Raw genomic sequence first — 17,228 nt, 5'->3', positions numbered from 1 at the left:
TATCGCCTCACAATCTTTTTTTTCTTTTAGAGATAAGCTCAATTTTTAGCAAAACATGAGAAAAAAATAGTAACTTTCGCAATGGAAATATACTGAGTTTTTGCTTGAGTGTAAACTTTCGGCAGAGTTCACTGTTTATGTGATTCGTGTTACTCTGATTTATTTTTATTTTTTGGTTAACCAGTGAACTGAAAAGAAGCTAATCTAAATTCTAAAAATCCCAAAAAGTTTAATAAGGTATCTACAATATTATCTCATCCCTTTTCTTAAACAATGGTTTAAAAGGCTGTAATCCTTATCATTTTATAATAACCTTCTCTTTTTGTTCAAAACCTATAGTTGAACTTTTTGAAAGTTAATTAAATAATTTTGTTACTGGATGAGAATATTCGATATTGGAGCTGATCTTTGGTAGAGAAGGAATGTGTATGTATATATATTGTCAGGACTTAATAGTTTTAAACCTTGACCGTGTTCGTTTTGTATTTTCATTTTCATTTTAACTGGTTGAAGTTGCCCAAGTGAGAGAGAATATGATCAAGCAGAAGTCAATGAATTCTATATTTTCTTTTTATTATAAAAAAATATACAAAACTTTTTCAGTTTATTATTTATTCTTTTTTTTTTTTTTTTTTTATTTTTTTGGCGGGGGGGGGGGGGGGGGGGGGGGGGGGAAATTAATCGGAAGCTTCTTTTCAATGTCTTTTAGCATGAAACGTACATGTCTAAACAGCCACTCTTTTCCATGACACGAAAACCAGAACCAACTGAATAAAAGCCATTTCAAGCCTTCGGAAACATGCAAGGCGTTAAGTTGCGTATCATTACATAAATCCATTATTAGAGGTGTTCAAACACAAAGAAATAACTAAATGAACAAAGAACTGAAACATGTGGATTGTAGCACCTTTTGAAATATTTGTGTCGCCATGCCGTAGCACAACCCTTTTCAGTTACCAAAGTCATTCAATTCCTGTGTCATAGCAAAAAAAACAACAAAAAAAACAATGTACATTCTGACACGGAAAACATCGCAAGCACTGCTGCCGGCTGCATTTGGCAATTTCGTAGTCATTCTGTAATATTCTACATGTGTACCAACTAGTGAATCATAGTACTTTAAAATCAGTACTGTCCTATGCCATTTCCCTTTATAAGTGCAATGAAGAGTAAACTTTATCCTTCCCTTTCTGTCTAATGTTGCTTTTTCCAGTTGGCAAAGATATGATCCCTGTTGCTATCCCCAACAAATAATGAAGTAAAACATGTACTCCGCTTTAACCCATCCAATCAGTCATGTATGTGATGAACTACATTTGATGTTTAGGAAATAAGTTAAATTATGTGGCCTTTTGTATCTCTATGTACTGGCTACTGTGACTCTAAGATCTGACTTGCTCTCCATAGCAATTTAAGCTTAACAAAGCAGGTCCGGAAACAGCCATTTCTGTTCAGATATGATTTAGAAATACTGTCTCTAGGCTTGTGAACACAGCTGGTCTTGCTTCCATGTCTTTAATTTCAACCAGTTTACTTTGAAAGAATGTCTGTAGTTATAAGACAACTCGTTTAACAGATCAGGGGAACCATGAACAGTCATTTGTCTGCATTCCTTTTGCTGGGCTTTAAAATAATCTAAATGACTAATCACATGTGCCTTAAACTTGAGATCCTCTTTCTTTATGGGCCTTTTGCATCTTCAACAGGTGACGTCTCAAGATGCCTGCTTAGTACATGTTCCTGGAGCTTCTTGCAAATTCACTTTTGATCTATAGCCAAAATAATAATAATAAAAAAAAGCAATTATACAGGTGTTTGCAGATGATAGTTTCTTACAAAACATTGTCACAGAATATAATTTTATACTATAATTTAATTTGTAAGATTATTTTCTTAGATAATGATTATCAATGTAATGATTATATACAACTATACATGATTAAAAGATTAATGTTATTTTCAATTATGTAATTTTTTTTTTAAAGATTTGATTACTCTTGATTAGGATTACATGGATTAAACTGATTAGAAGATACAATATATTACAATGTTTATCATTTTAACTGATTAGAGATTTTTACATAAACATCTTAATATATGACTTAATAATAATACATTAAGGCCCGGTTTCACAAACAGGGCTTAGCTTAAGCCAGGACTAGACCTTAGTTAAATTAAGATATTTTTTACAAAAATGCCTTAGAAGAAAACATTACAGGTTTGCATCTTGACACAGAACAACGACACTGACATATTTTAAGATATGTCAGGGCAAGATATTTTCAGTTGAGACAGCTTAAACATGCATTTTAGTCTGTGACTAGCTTAAGCCTTGTCTGTGGAACCGGGGGTAAATCTTTTACATTTATATATAGAATTATATTTTTAGATTTAAATTTTTAAGCTCATTTTTTAGCTTAGAGATTTTTAGATAAAGATTTTAATAAACATATACACACAGCATATCAATAATAATAAATTAGAATGTTGTATTCATATGTAATAAACAGTTCTTACCTGTTGTGAGTCATGTGACTTTTGACCAGGTGTCCAGCAGTGAGTGCAGACATGAGTGACAGCTCTCCTGCAAGCACGGAAGCACACACCACCATGGCAAGCTGTCTGGCATTTTCACCCGGGCACTCCTGACTGGCTCCCAGCACACCTAACATCTGACAGCAAGACAGAGAGAGAATAAAACTGCATGAGATCGGCTATGAGTGGCTTTATCAACTGTACATCCACAATGAAACTAAAACATACTTCGGTCTTTCATACGTGTAAAATATTGACCTGTATCAAGTACCTTTAAACAAGCCTGCTGGGGAGGAAGGTTAGTGCCTCCGCCCACAGTGCCCAGCTCAATGGAGGGCATAGTACAGCTGATATAAAGATCCTCCCTGGTGGGGCCTGAGGCTTCCATGATAGTGATACAATTAGAGCTGCCCACTGTCTGTGCTGGGTCCTGTCAAGGACAAATTCATTTAGCTGAATTCACTTCTGTACCTACCATCTGTACCACCACTATATAATCACATCAAAATCCTACTGTAAACAATAACTTTTATTACCTGTCCACAAGCAATATAGATAGCAGCTACGATGTTGGCGGCGTGAGCGTTATAACCTCCGATGCTTCCAGCCATAGCAGATCCAACCAAGTTCTTGCTGATGTTGACATCTACCAGAGCCTCAGTCGTCGTCTTTAAAATCTGCACAAAAACACACTTGCGTGAGACTAATAGTCTGGACTATCATCCCAAAAACAAATGTATGTCCTTATTCAATGTCAACAGGCTGCCAGTATGCAGCTTTTGTAGGGCATTTTGTAGAATAGGATGAGGTTTTGTACCTCTTTGACAACTTTGGCTGGGATGGTGGACTCACACACCACTGATTTGCCCCTGCCTTCAATCCAGTTGATGGCGGCAGGTTTTTTGTCAGTGCAGTAGTTTCCACTAACAGCCAAAATTTGAAGCTCTGGAAATTCCTCCTTCAGCCTGGCAAGAGCCTGTTCTGTGCCCTGGTGACCAAAGAGAAAGAAAAATAAAAAATATTGCTGCACGAGTTCTTCATAATAACTCAGGCAGTTTATTTTAAGATCACTTTAATGACCATGTTTCACAACATTTGGTAAAATTCAGTACTTGCGTACTTTTGAGATCATGTTCATCCCCATTGCATCTCCAGTTCTGGACTGGAATCGAATGTATAGATTGCGACTCGCCAGGCCGATCAGAAGCTTCTCCAATCGTGCGAACCTACAAACACAACACAGATATATGTTACATAATCATAATTTTAAAGAAATTGCACTAAATCACACTAAATCAGTTCATTGAAATAGTCCTTTACCTGCTGGTCTGGTCAAAGGCCTCCTTGATGCTCTTAAAGCCTTCATCGCTTTCCAGCCAGGCCTTGACTTCAGCCGCCTGACAGGCAGAAGGCAGGCGCACCACCGGCCCTCTGGTCATACCATCTGCAAGAACACGGCTACTGGCACCACCTGCCAACTGCGGAAAAGCCATTCACGACAGAGCATTAGATTGATGTGCTTTACACTAGACATTATGCAATATTATATCAGTTCAAATGGCCATGAAATGAGTTTGCCTTCAGCTACCCCTTCCAGAACAAAAAATCATATGGGGAAATTTTTTTTAATTTTGCTTACTGCAATAGCTCTGCAGCCTCTATTTGTGCTGGCAACTAGGCAGCCCTCAGTTGTTGCCATGGGGACCTGAAACTGCTTTCCATCCAATAACAGAGGACCAGCAACCCCCACAGGAACTGGCATGTAACCGATTACGTTCTCACAACATGTTCCCATCACCTGGCGAAAAGAACAGGAAAATGAATGCTGAATTTTGAAGGTTGCTAAGTTTCTGGAGTGCTACTAAGTTTTTGCTTCCTGCACCATGTCAAAAGTGCCCACCCCCAGAGTATGGTAACAAATTGGTTATGACCTATGAGCCAATTATGAACCTTTTTTTTTTGCTGTGTATATAAACATACAGTACATATATATTAAGTATATTTTTGAAAGGAAATATAATTAATAACTTTAGGAAGAACACGTTAAATAAATCAAAAGTGACAGTAAAGACATTTCTAATGTTACAACAGATGTCTTAACTAATGCAGATGTTTTAAATAACTGCTGTTCTCATAAAATTTCTATTCATCAAAAAATCCTAAACAACATCACAGTTTCTATAAAAATCCATTTTAGTGTTTTCAACTAATGATAATTTCTTGAGCAGCAAATCAGCATATTGGAATGAGTTTTGAATGTGACACTGAAGACTGCTGAAAATTCAACTTTGCCATCACAGGAACACATTACTTTTATAATAAATAATAATAATAAATTCACAATAATCACTGTTTTCGCCGTCAAAAATCGAAATAAATTAAATGTAGCCTTGGCGAGCATAAGAGGCTTCTCTCAAAAACATATTGGTTCTCATCAAATTGGACAAAATGTAAAAAAAAATTGAATATAGTTTTAATATTAATGCAACCCTAGTTTGTTCAAATCCATAAATTACCACTAATTAAATTATGTATGATGTAATGATCTGACGTCTTACCTTAGAGTAGTCATAGTCTTTATAAGGCAGGCAGGTGAGAGCTGTGGGCTCTGGGAATTTGGGGCTGAGCATTTTTCTACGGATCATCACCCCTCTCTCAGGGGTTTCCATCATGGCTTCCAATTTGTAAGCTGGGATGTGCTTTGAGTTCACCAACACGATCACCTCTTCATCGCTGAGGTAGCGAGCGCCCATCTGCAGGGTCAGAAGAGGTGACACTTAAATACTCACACATACACTGTGATTATATGTGGATTTAGGTAACAGAAGTCTACTCTTGGAGGTAAACGGTTTCACTACATGCTTCTGATCTTGTCTAACGTCATAAACTAATTGGCTAAGAGTAAGAGTGTAAAGAGAAAAAGGAAGATCTCATTAGAGACTACATGGGCCAACTCTGAGGTAAAAAATAACTACAGGTTTCAGTCCCACAGTGAACTCAGAGTTAATCTTTATGCAAGAAAGAGAACAACAGTATCGATGTAGAGAGGGATATTTGACAACACACTTACATCTGGGTTTTTCAGAATGGACAGACAGTCTTCCACAGGTCTGGGTTCAGCAGGTACACTGATCACAGTCTCTGACACATCAACTATTTCCTGAGTTTCATCCTCTCCCAAAACAAAAGTACGTTTATGCTCAGGCTCTTTTGGGGCAGGCAGGGGCCGAATCACTAAATCTGAAGGAGAGACACTGCATTTAGATTCCACTGTAGAATGTTGGGTTTGCAGAAAATGAACACAAATGTGTGAAGGTAAGAAGAGAATACCTCTTTCCTCTTTGGTAACAACTGGAGGGGGAGTTGATGTTTTCTCAGGCTTGCTGGAAACGGGAACCTCTTTCCTACAGCACTGATCAGGAGACCATTTCTGAGAGAGCATGGAGCTTGGAGTGGGGACTTTCAGGGACAGGGTAGACTCCATCTCCACCTGCTCGAAGAAAATGTACTTCACAGCCAGGAACAGAGCAAGACCCAGTGTGATCACCTGCTCAATATCCATGCTGATCATCCTAAATGCACAGAATAAAATAATAGTCGCATCATATTCTTGTTATTGTTATTATTTTTAACAGTGCACAATATATTATTACCACACTGGTTATTAGCCAATATTGGAGTTTTTTTATTTATTGTATCTATTGATTTTGGATAATTAATTGTGCATGCTCATTTCTCCTATTTTTGCATTTAGATTATCTTTGCTGTTATCTAACACTCACTAAACTGTAATCTTTAGAAAAAGTAATAATTAAATAACACTGTTAATTGCAATCTTTAGCAAATCTCAAAATACATTTCTGTGTCAGATTTTATACTGTGGCATATCTATAGTCAAATTGATACAGAGAACTATGTATTTTGAACTATTGAACTATACAAAGAATTTCAATAAAACCATCTCCATCATTTATGGCCAAAATATTTGTATTAATTAAATGAATAAAATCTCTGAAGTGTAACTACCTGGACAGGTAAAAGTGCCAAAGGGGCATGTCTGGCTCAATTCTCTTGGGCATATTGTCATTCAGGCTCACTCCAACTTGAGGAAGATCAAGAGTTCCACTACTTGACGTGGGATCTGCAATCCACCGGCTATGAGCATGAACCATGACCAGGCCAAGAGACTGCAAATATTAGAGACAAACCCATCAATATAATAAATCCCAGTAATAAAAGATTGTAGTGTTTTTGGTTCAATGCGTACCATGATCATTTTGACTCTTTGTGTGACAGGGTTAGGCTTGTTGTCCTCTTCCTCCTCCAGAACTCTAGCAAAGTGACTCAGCTGCCAGATGGGTCGTCCCTCCCTGCTCTCTCTAGACAACTATGTGAAATAGTCACACATGTTAGAATAGGTTACAGTCTTCCTATATGTGTACTGCACTTAAATATGTTTACATACCTCCAGCACAAGAGAGACACAGGCCGGGAAGAAGGTCATGAACACAAAGTAGTTAGCCAGGACAGACATGCAACCAAAGCAGCACATGATTTCAAGTTGTCGCACACCTGCAGAAAAAAATTAATTGAATTAGTTAATGAGTTAAACAAATCTGTTGAATGTTAGTGCACTGCAACTGTGTGTTTCTGTCTCATGTGGAAGGGTTCAGTTTACCTGACATTGTCCCCACACCAATCACCAGACACTCCACAAGGGCATCAAGAGTAAAAGTGGGTCCTAAAACAGCCATTCCTTTGGCAATATTCTCTCTCACCTCGTCCTGCAGGACAGTCAAAAAAGCCATTTACAAAAACCAGAGACTGATTAGTCGTGTTTATTTAAACTTCAGGTTAATGTAGATGAAAAGGTAAGGTACCTGTGAGTTTGAACTCAAAGCAAACTTAGCCAGAGCACATGCTTTGGAGAGGTCAATCAACAGCAGAAAGAATGGCAAGGCCTCACTGGGAAAAAGAAAAAAAGTTAACTTGATATATTTACTAACTACTTTCCAAAAAACAAAGCAATACTTCTAAGATTTCTAGCGAGAGTGATATAAGACATACTTGAGGCCTGTAAGCTCCTTGTCCAGGAAGTGAATCACAACTGTGCTAAACACAAAACTGGAGAATATTGTGAAAAGTCCTGCAATGCCTGAAAAAGAAAGTTTAATATAAACATTAACACTCGTAATTCATGTTACCTCACAAACTCATTTTTTAAAAACAGGTTTAAAAAATGACAACTTACCCAATATGTATTTGGATCCTAATTGTCGAAGATTTTGGAATTGAAAGTAAATATAGACGATTGCTATGCATCTTGTGATTGTCAGGATAATGATATCGCTGCTTAAGATTTGCTGGAGACAAGACAGAGAGAAAAAAATATTAGGAATGATAGATATAATAATAGATAGGAATTAGATTAATTAGAACTATACATTAACTGCCACCATGTTGTAATTCATTTCCACAGTAACACACTGTACCTCCTCCAATTTGGGGCAATCAAAGTTCCAGCCACAAATCTGGTTATTTCCAGTGAACATATTCATGGACATCATGCAGATGGTGAGAGTAACAGTAGCCACAATGACTTCCCAAGGATGGGAGGCCACAAACAGGCCGTGGATTCGGAAAAGTCTCGTCAGCATTTTGAAGGTGTGTTACAGTCACTTACTGTAGATGACAGAAAGCAAATGGGAAAGTTACATTACAATGGCAGAATTATGAATTACACATGTTATTCTGACAGTCATACCACCGCAATTTCATGAGTATGAAGTCAAGCACAAAAAATATTAACTACATAATTGATGAAAAAAAAACTCTTAAAGTGCTTCTAGAGCATAACTTTTATTTTAGTTAAATAAAATTTCTTTTTTAGTTGTTTATAGAAATGGTCTTTATTAACGAATTTACATTGTACTACAGTAACATCAGATGGCTTGACATAAGTGCAATGCACAAAATAATACATAGGTAATGTGATAGATTATAGAAGGCGCCATTTGTTTCTGTATTTACTGATTGTGAAGACCAATGATCAGATTATAATCACTGATTTAACTGTCAAAATGATTCATTAGATCGATCTAATATTAAACAGAAATAGAATTTATTTTTGTATGTGCAAAGTGATGAGTGTTTTCAAAAAATACAAATAAATATATAAGAAATAAAAAAGTAGCTTATTATTATAGATCAAAGCTGAGTCACCTCATCATTCGATTTTAAAATATACCCTTTTATTAACCATTCATTTACATTTCTGTAATTGTTTACAATAACATTATAATAAAATAAAAAGAGAAAATGGAAAAATATTTATGTGCATTAGCACATATAATGATCCTGACTTAATGTTCTAGTTTTAGAGCCTACATCACCAACAATGATGATAAAACATGAATCACTGATGCAATCATGCCGAAACCAACTGAAAGAAATCCACATGCGAGCACGGACAACACTGAGCAGGCATGTCTAAAATAAAAGCTATGGCTGGCTGAAGGTCTGATGCACGCACTTACCAGTAAGGGTCACTGAGGGTTAAAGAATTAGTATTAGTAGTAGAGCAAATCACTGTAAAATCCTCCACATATGCGGCTGATTTAATAAAAGCCTATAGATATTTTCGCTGTTAGAAATTAACATTTAAGTGTGTTTTTCATGATTAAATATAGCATTAAATATAGACGATATCAATCCATATCCCGACGTCTGAGAACTCCAGTCGCCAAATCCGGCATCCTCCTCTAAAGCTTATGAAGCGATGGCATGGCTCTGCGTCAGTCGAGCGAAGAGCCAATCAAATCCTCGAACCATACAGATGAGCAAGAACGCCACGCCCACTTTCCTGCTTATGGTGCTGAGGGCGTGTCCTGCCGGAGGACGCGTGATCTGGCCATCATTTGAATGTGTGTGAGGTGTGTGAACCTTGGCCCAGCCTTCACCGCAAAAAATATCCGACCTTGTAACTGTAAAGACCCCACAGCATTAGGAAATAGAAATATAATATTTTCTTATCGTACCGTTAATTAATCGTGGCTAACCTTTTTTAATCAATAACAATTATCCGATCTAATGTAGGTTTTGTTTCATGAAACATTTAAGAAGTACTACAAAATCAAATGAAATGAGTCAGTAAGTATATAGATGTTTGGCCTGCAGATACTTGTGGACGTTTTCATATATTACAAGCGTTTTGTAGGCCGATGCTGCTGCATTTCAGATCTCTGTATTGTATAAACTGATTTATATAACAATGATCATCGTGTGTGTTTGTGATGTAGGGTGTTTCACGTGAAACACTTCTCAGAACTAAATTTGCAAGAATTTTGACTCAGTAAAAAAAGCTAAAATATTTTGGTTATATTGTAGAAATGCCCTGTTTATATATTGAATATATTTAATGTCCGATAGCATGGGAATCAAGCAAAGAGAGAACTGTCTATTTAATTATAAATATAAATAAATACATTTTTTCTATACATTTTTCAAAAATATAATTTATTTTTGAAGTCATTTTTAATAATGAAATAGTGCACATTTAAAAGTCAAATCAGTAAGACGATGATTAAAAGAATTGCTGAGTTATGAATGATTTCTAATCTCTTTATAATCAGAAATGATAGTGCTTTATGTATAGCATAGGATTAATTTTTTTTTTAAGCATTAAATATCTCTTTTATCAGATGAGATCTTGTGACCAATCAGATTAGAGCTATTAACCCAATTTGCCGCCGAGAAAAAAACAAACAGAAATAATAACACACCTTCATAGCAACAGTTATTGAATATTACCAATGTAACGAGACATCGCGCTTTTATTAATTTTTTTGTGTCGTATTGTTCAATGCAAACAAATATGGATTTCGAGCAGGAGGAAACCATCGCGACGGACGACGACAGCAGTGAAGCCGACCAGAGCTTTTACCTCAGCAGGTCAACTGATAACGGCTAACCTTTCCGCTCCTATATTCTGCCCCGTTAATGTAGCGAAAGTGATAGATTTGCAATGGTAACGACTGGTTCATGTATTATTGTAGGTTAATGTTGATAGAACATCAGTTCTCAACCCCCACCGTCGTCTCTCATCGTGTCCTAATTAGTGAAGGTAGGTATGATCATGTGCTGTAGTCAAACTAAGCTCGTTCTCGGGCATTAAGTTGCCCAAGTTAATGCCCCTTTCACTTTTGGCCCACTTCATTTTTTCCCTTTTTTATCTTTAGAATCGGTTCAAGGCCGGTTGAATCGGTCTTAGTGAGCACCACTAACGTTAATTGTACTACCATTCACTGTACTGTTACAGTAGCAGTTTAACTAGTCTCTTTGTTTGACAGAGATTTCACCTCAGATTGACCTGCAATATCGCACAGGACAGAATAGAAAGACATCCATAACAAAACAGGTATATTACATTAGACAGCACATGCTGAGGTCCTAATACAATCTAAGCTTAAGCATTTCTAGATACATGTGTTGAATTCTCTTTTTTATTATTACAAGCAAACCCATGGCACCGTGGTTTCACCAATAAATCCTGCAAGGTTTGCACACCTTTTGGTACATGAAACAAATGTGCATTCAAGTGTAACATTCACATAATAATTTGCTTTGCTCTGTGTTTATCAGCGTTCAAGCTCGTATTATTGAAGAAGAAAGTTCTTCAGAAAGGGAACACAGTGAAGGTACACAGTCTGGAAAATAATCCTTTTAACTTTAAACAAGTTCCATAAAGATCCACAAAAGCCTTTAGTGCCTCAACTTACTAGATATACTGTATACAGCTCTTCAAATGTTAACACCACACCTGATCCACCTTGTTTCATGGTTTTGGAGATTTAAGCAGTTCAGACGTCTGGTGACTGGTCTTTGGCTAATTCTTATGTAACTTCTGCCCCCTAGTGTTGAGACCCATTTCCATACATGGCACCAACTGGCTTGCTTCTCACCAGCACACTGTGCCAATTTTGAGACCTTCATTGAGAATAAACGGCAAACCTTTTGGGGAAAAAACTGATCCATTGGCCACAATGAAGCACACTCAACTACTGAATAATAAAAACAGGTCAATCGGGATCAGGAATAAATGCACACATTAGTATCTTTCAGATTGTCAATTGCTAAAACATACAGTAGGGTCTAAAACCATACTGAATATTTGTGATTCAAAATCTTATTTAAACCTGTATATAAACAAATAAAGCTCCAACACTGTGAATGTTTTAAAACAAAGAAATGTTATCATGTACAATTAATTTCTAGGTAACTAATTAAAGTCAAGATGCTCTTTGGAACTTACTTCGACATACTAATCCAACTTTTCTTTGTAAATGTTAATCCTGCCAATATAATTTGTGATTTAAAAAAAGTTGATTCCGTTAGAAAAATGCTAAATAGAAGCATTTTACAAGCATCATCTCAGATTTTGGATCCCACTGTATGTTACTAATTTAATTCAGCTGTTTTATACATGGTAAATTAGCTCAAAATTTGCTGAAAAATTAATGTTATATTTACTGTTTACATTCAGGTCACTGCCTTCTAAAAGGAAGGAGAGTCCAGACACCAAAGAGTACAATAAAGAGTTCAATACACCTTTGCCTACACATGATAAACCAACATTAACCGCTAAACCTTGCGTTAGTCCAGGCAAGTGCTCAAACCTGACTACACAAATTAAGCTCAGTGCAGTGTAGACAGGTAACATTACAGCATGTGTTCTTGTTAATTTTGTACAGAATGATGAATCCATGCTAGAAATTATCTTTCTTGATAAAAGCATATGTGCACCTTTATGAGGTACACTTAGATAACACAAACTCTGTTTGATAGGTTTCAGTGGCCAAGGCATTACAGATCGAAAATCAGGGAAAGTCCTATCACTCAAGTCCATCCACAGACGGAATTATTTTGGAGAGACAAAGCTGCATTTAGCTGTGATGAAGGGAGACATTCAAGACGTCAAAGACTTGATCACACTGGGTGCTTCTGTTAATATACCGGATTATGCAGGTATGGCGTGTTGGAGGATATCATAAAACATAAAATTGTTCATTACCACTATTGCATTTTATTAGAGGACACTGCATATTTCACACTTTTATTCAAATCATCCCACAAGCACTCATTTGGCACCCTAGTTATAGACCAATGGTTGAAGTTAGCACACATGTCCACCTGATGGCATTGTGGATCAACACTTCTGAACTTAAAGGTCTATTCAATTTAAGGGTGGACTCCACTCCATGAGGCAGTGCAGAGAAACAAGTATGACATGACAGAAAGTTTACTTGAAGCTGGAGCCAAAGTAAACTGCAGAGCAGATGATGGAATTACACCTTTACATGATGCCATTCGGTATCGGTATTACAAGGTGTGTAAATTGCATACAGTGGTGCTCAGATGTACCTTCAATGAACACTAGTTATATAAAACACTATACACAGACTGTGATAGTTATTATATTGAATACTTATGCTTACAGATTGTAGATCTACTTCTGAAGTATGGTGCTGATCCATTATCAAAGTGTGACAGAGGGATGACTCCTATGGACATGACCACAGAAAGATCTATGTACATACTGATGGAGAAATATCTGCAGAAGACTAAAAGTGATCCAGGTCTAAACATCTTGACATACACAAAACTAATTTAATATACAGGGGTTGGACAAAATAATGGGAACACCTGGGAAATAGGCAATATTTCTTAATTTGGTGTTTTACCACTGTTTGCCTTGAATACAGCTTCCAACCTTAGTCTCCAGTTGAATGTTGCCATCCTGCTAGTTGCTCTTCCAGATGTTGGAAGAGGAAATCTTCTAATCTTCTCACTAAAAATATTCACTAAAAACATTTCGTTTTTGGCCGCTAGGCTTCTTTGCTGATGAAGTCTTTCCATGCTTTGTGCACACAGTCATAATAATAAAGAATGTTGTACTTAAAAACAATTTGTCTGTTAAGGTAACAGATGCTTATGTTAAATGGGCTCCCATGAATTGTCCTTTTTTTGGAAGTCTGACAGAGCCATTTCCCGGAGCATTTGTAAAAACCACTGCTGAACACAACTTATACAACACTGATACACAAACTAGAGAATATAGACAATGAAAACAACCCTATCATAATGGGTGTTCACGTTATTTTATCCAACCCGTATATATTTATGTGTTCATATATATATACTGTATATCATATCTCCTAGAATACAAAACATTAAATATAAATAGTAAAAATTGGTTTGTTTCACTGTATTTGTAAATAGATAAAAATACACCCAGCACAACTGATTCTGCTGTTAATCCAAGTATGAGCCAAAGAAACATGCAGAACTCCATCAAAGTAAGTCAAAGATGTATCATTGGATAAAAGATCTGCTGTCACTGACTGTGGCATCATTACATGATCTGATTACTGATCAGTTACTTTTGTTTCATTTAACTTTGAGGACACAAGAACTCCTCTTGAGAAATCAACAGGAACTGCTGATACAAGTGAGCATGAAAGCAGCCCTCAGTCTGGTGAAGCTGAACCCATTCCTGGTCCAAGCAGTGGACAACCAAGCTGTGATCCTTCTCTCCAAGGTTCTCCTCTACACTAGTCAAGGGTTGTGGGAACTAGATATGGCTCATGCAATATTTAATAACAGTAAATGTGTACCCCTCGACAGTCTAGTCACTGTAATGAACACACATTTACCCTATAGTAAAATACACATTCGTTAAAATTCAATTGATGTCGTATTTACCAAAGATATGGTCAGGTTAAGTTAGCCAGCTTAAGTTAGAACTCTCTAAAGAATTAGTTCTTTAGAGGGTATTAAGTGTAAAATTCACCCTCATGGAGTAAGGCTAATTATTTTGAATGGGAAGGCTAATGAAATTTTTTGGTTGCAATAACATCTCATGTAATGTAAAATCACATCTTATTTTAAAAGTTTATTTTTAAATAAAAGTTTATTTTGATTGGGAGCTGAATCCAACCTTGCTAACAAAAGGAAAGTAGCTTTTTTGAGTGAGTGAGTGACATGACATGCGCTGTACATTCACTCCCCCCACCTACAATTCCTGCCGGTACGAGACTTGAACCCACAACCTTTGGGTTATGAGTCAGACTCTCTAACCATTAGGCCACGACTTCCCCTGAGTAAGTGACAATATCCACCTCAGCATCTCTTCTCTTATATTCAGTAGGAAGTGTTCAAATGGCACATTAGCAAGCAATACAGCTATCAAAGTGAGTCATGTTTTGCCCACAACTTTATTTGCTAAAATTAGTCCCTTATGTGCTTGGTCCACGTACTGTATATGAGAAAATAAAATAAAACAGATGAATATGCACATTCATTTTAAACTATATTATACTGTTTCTTACAGTAATTGCACTGTGCAACATTGTGCAACCTTGTGGAGGCACATCATTATCAGTATTTATAATTTTAAAGTTAATGATTTTTTTTTAGCATTTTGGCTTTTATTAGATAGCACGTCTAATGTGAGGCTCAGTTGTGAATTGGGGTGTTGTGTGTCCTCATTTCCCAGTGGAACCATCACCTCAGACTAGCACCAATATACTGTGTCCTGTGAGGAACCAAGAGCAGGACTTCTGTAGCCAGGGTCCCTCACTGGTTCAAGATCAGGAGAGCGAGGGATCAGACACCTCAAGCTGCCTAGACAGTGATATTACAGTGGATTGTATCTTAGATTATTCACCAGAACATTGGACTCTGTGTGCTACTCAAGATTTCTCTGGTTCCTAGAGCAATAGGGATGTTTCAGCAGATTGTCAAATATCTAAGTTAATTCAGTTGAATATTGGGTTATTTTATGTAACTTGGTACTCTTTTTTTTATTATTTTACATTATTTGCATACTATCTGATACAAATACAAAATATACTATAAAATGTATACATCTGGTATATGTTCAAAATATTGTTTTTTTTTTTTTACATTAATTACATTTGTTTGGTTATGTGAAGTAAGCAGTGTTATATGTAAAAGTGTTATATGGGTCCCTCACTGGTTCAAGATCAGGAGAGCGAGGGATCAGACACCTTAAGCTGCCTAGACAGTGATATTACAGTGGATTGTATCTTAGATTATTCACCAGAACATTGGACTCTGTGTGCTACTCAAGATTTCTCTGGTTCCTAGAGCAATAGGGATGTTTCAGCAGATTGTCAAATATCTAAGTTAATTCAGTTGAATATTGGGTTATTTTATGTTACTTGGTACTCTTTTTTTGTTATTTTACATTATTTGCATACTATCTGATACAAATACAAAATGTAGACATCTGGTATATGTTCAAAATATTGGTATTTTTTTTTTACATTAATTAAATTTGTTTGGTTATGTGAAGTAAGCAGTGTTATATGTAAAAGTGTTAAATTTCATAATAGTAAATCTACTAATTTGCCTTTTTAAGATTTTAATGTGGTTAAAAGACACAATGTGGTTGTTCCTTTGAGTTTCCAGAATAAAGAAATTAGATTTAAACAGTTGTCTCATGAAAAACATTTTCTTTGTAAACAAAATACAACATTGAGGGTGACAAATATTTTTTGCCTTCAGTTTTCATTCTATCTTTATTTGTTTCTATTTATTATTCTTAGGGGAGGTTGGTGAAACTCTGATGAATGATGACAGTTCAGTAGCTGAGAAGACAAGCTCACATTCTTTCCATGACCATAGCTATGCAGTGAGTGGTTTCCTTTACACCAAATAATGTCTGTCGTGTGCATTGTATCCAAACCTGCTCAGCATTTTTATTTCACCGATTATTTCAGATTACTGATCTGTCAATTCAGAGCAGAAGTGAAGATTCATATAAAGTTCCCTCAGTGAGAAAGAGGATATTAGAGGGCTGTCAACACAATTATGGGGCTGATATTAGGGATGATAATGCCTCTGCTATGGCTAAGAAAAGGCTCAAAACAACAAAACATGACATTCAAAATGAAAAAGATTTTTTGGAATATTTGCTCAACTTTGATACGAACCATGTCTTTGTTGATACTGAGAGTAAAAAAGAAGTAGATGGCCCCTTACTTCAACAGAATGAAGATGCAAGAAAAGAACAACAGTCAGCTCTTGATGTTTACCAAAAGATTCCATCTGAAACGGTGTGCTGTTCTGACACCAACAACAACAGCAGTCAAGAATGCAGCAATTCTTCACCGTCCCCTCATTTAAATGAACTAACTGACTCATGTTTACAAGGGACATTCAAGGGAGACATTAATGTACATCCATCTGGAGCAATGGCTAAATCACTGTTACAGAGGGAGAAACTGTTTGACTCAGGCAGCCCTGGTTCACTGTCTTTGCTTATGGCCATAATCCATAATCAAGGATTAACCTGCAGTCCAGAGGATTCAGAGGAAGATGAACCATTAGATGAATTAGACACAGCCAACAAACAACTGCCAGATACTAAAACATCAGAAGACCCACTTAAAGCCCAGTCATTGTATTGTGAGCTCCAACAAGTACAGGGAACTTTGCCATCAACCAGCCCTGCCATTGAGTCTCTCCATGTGGATAGTATCACTGGCTGTTCAGAAACCTGTATAAATACACCACATAATGACTTGACACAAATCAGCATTCAAGAACTGCAATCTCCTAACACACTGCCCCTAAAGAAGCCTGTAAATCAGGACGAAAAAACAGACATT

The 17,228-nt window shown here is 36.5% G+C and overlaps 3 protein-coding genes across 3 annotated transcripts; 2 read left to right on the top strand and 1 right to left on the bottom strand.

The window, feature by feature from the left end:
- Positions 1 to 665: 665 nt before the first annotated feature.
- Positions 666 to 9,306, bottom strand: LOC107587518 (3-hydroxy-3-methylglutaryl-coenzyme A reductase-like). The gene is made up of 20 exons (XM_016275335.1): positions 9,072 to 9,306; positions 8,028 to 8,217; positions 7,787 to 7,898; positions 7,603 to 7,690; positions 7,416 to 7,500; positions 7,214 to 7,319; positions 7,001 to 7,107; positions 6,803 to 6,922; positions 6,562 to 6,722; positions 5,866 to 6,107; positions 5,606 to 5,775; positions 5,094 to 5,288; positions 4,175 to 4,333; positions 3,856 to 4,013; positions 3,656 to 3,761; positions 3,353 to 3,523; positions 3,072 to 3,212; positions 2,807 to 2,965; positions 2,518 to 2,672; positions 666 to 1,769 (listed from the first exon to the last, which is right to left on the bottom strand). The coding sequence occupies exons 2-20, from the start codon at positions 8,190 to 8,192 to the stop codon at positions 1,715 to 1,717; spliced, it is 2,655 nt and encodes an 884-aa protein (XP_016130821.1). The 5' UTR covers positions 8,193 to 8,217; positions 9,072 to 9,306; the 3' UTR covers positions 666 to 1,714.
- Positions 9,307 to 10,408: 1,102 nt separating this feature from the next.
- LOC107587544 (uncharacterized) lies at positions 10,409 to 12,242 on the top strand. Its single transcript, XM_016275359.1, has 7 exons — positions 10,409 to 10,485; positions 10,590 to 10,657; positions 10,884 to 10,951; positions 11,050 to 11,090; positions 11,176 to 11,231; positions 11,449 to 11,611; positions 12,077 to 12,242. Exons 1-7 carry the CDS (start codon positions 10,409 to 10,411, stop codon positions 12,240 to 12,242), a joined length of 639 nt encoding a protein of 212 aa, XP_016130845.1.
- Positions 12,243 to 12,485: 243 nt separating this feature from the next.
- On the top strand, positions 12,486 to 15,306 carry ankrd31 (ankyrin repeat domain 31). The gene is made up of 6 exons (XM_016275358.1): positions 12,486 to 12,558; positions 12,777 to 12,919; positions 13,031 to 13,169; positions 13,813 to 13,889; positions 13,996 to 14,113; positions 15,089 to 15,306. The coding sequence occupies exons 1-6, from the start codon at positions 12,486 to 12,488 to the stop codon at positions 15,304 to 15,306; spliced, it is 768 nt and encodes a 255-aa protein (XP_016130844.1).
- Positions 15,307 to 17,228: the final 1,922 nt, after the last annotated feature.

The sequence above is a fragment of the Sinocyclocheilus grahami genome, unplaced genomic scaffold, assembly GCF_001515645.1.
Source record: "Sinocyclocheilus grahami isolate Dianchi unplaced genomic scaffold, SAMN03320097.WGS_v1.1 scaffold93.1, whole genome shotgun sequence".
NCBI classification, from domain to species: Eukaryota; Metazoa; Chordata; class Actinopteri; order Cypriniformes; family Cyprinidae; genus Sinocyclocheilus; species Sinocyclocheilus grahami.
Note: the sequence above shows the minus strand (reverse complement) of the source record. Positions and strands in the feature narration are given on the sequence as shown.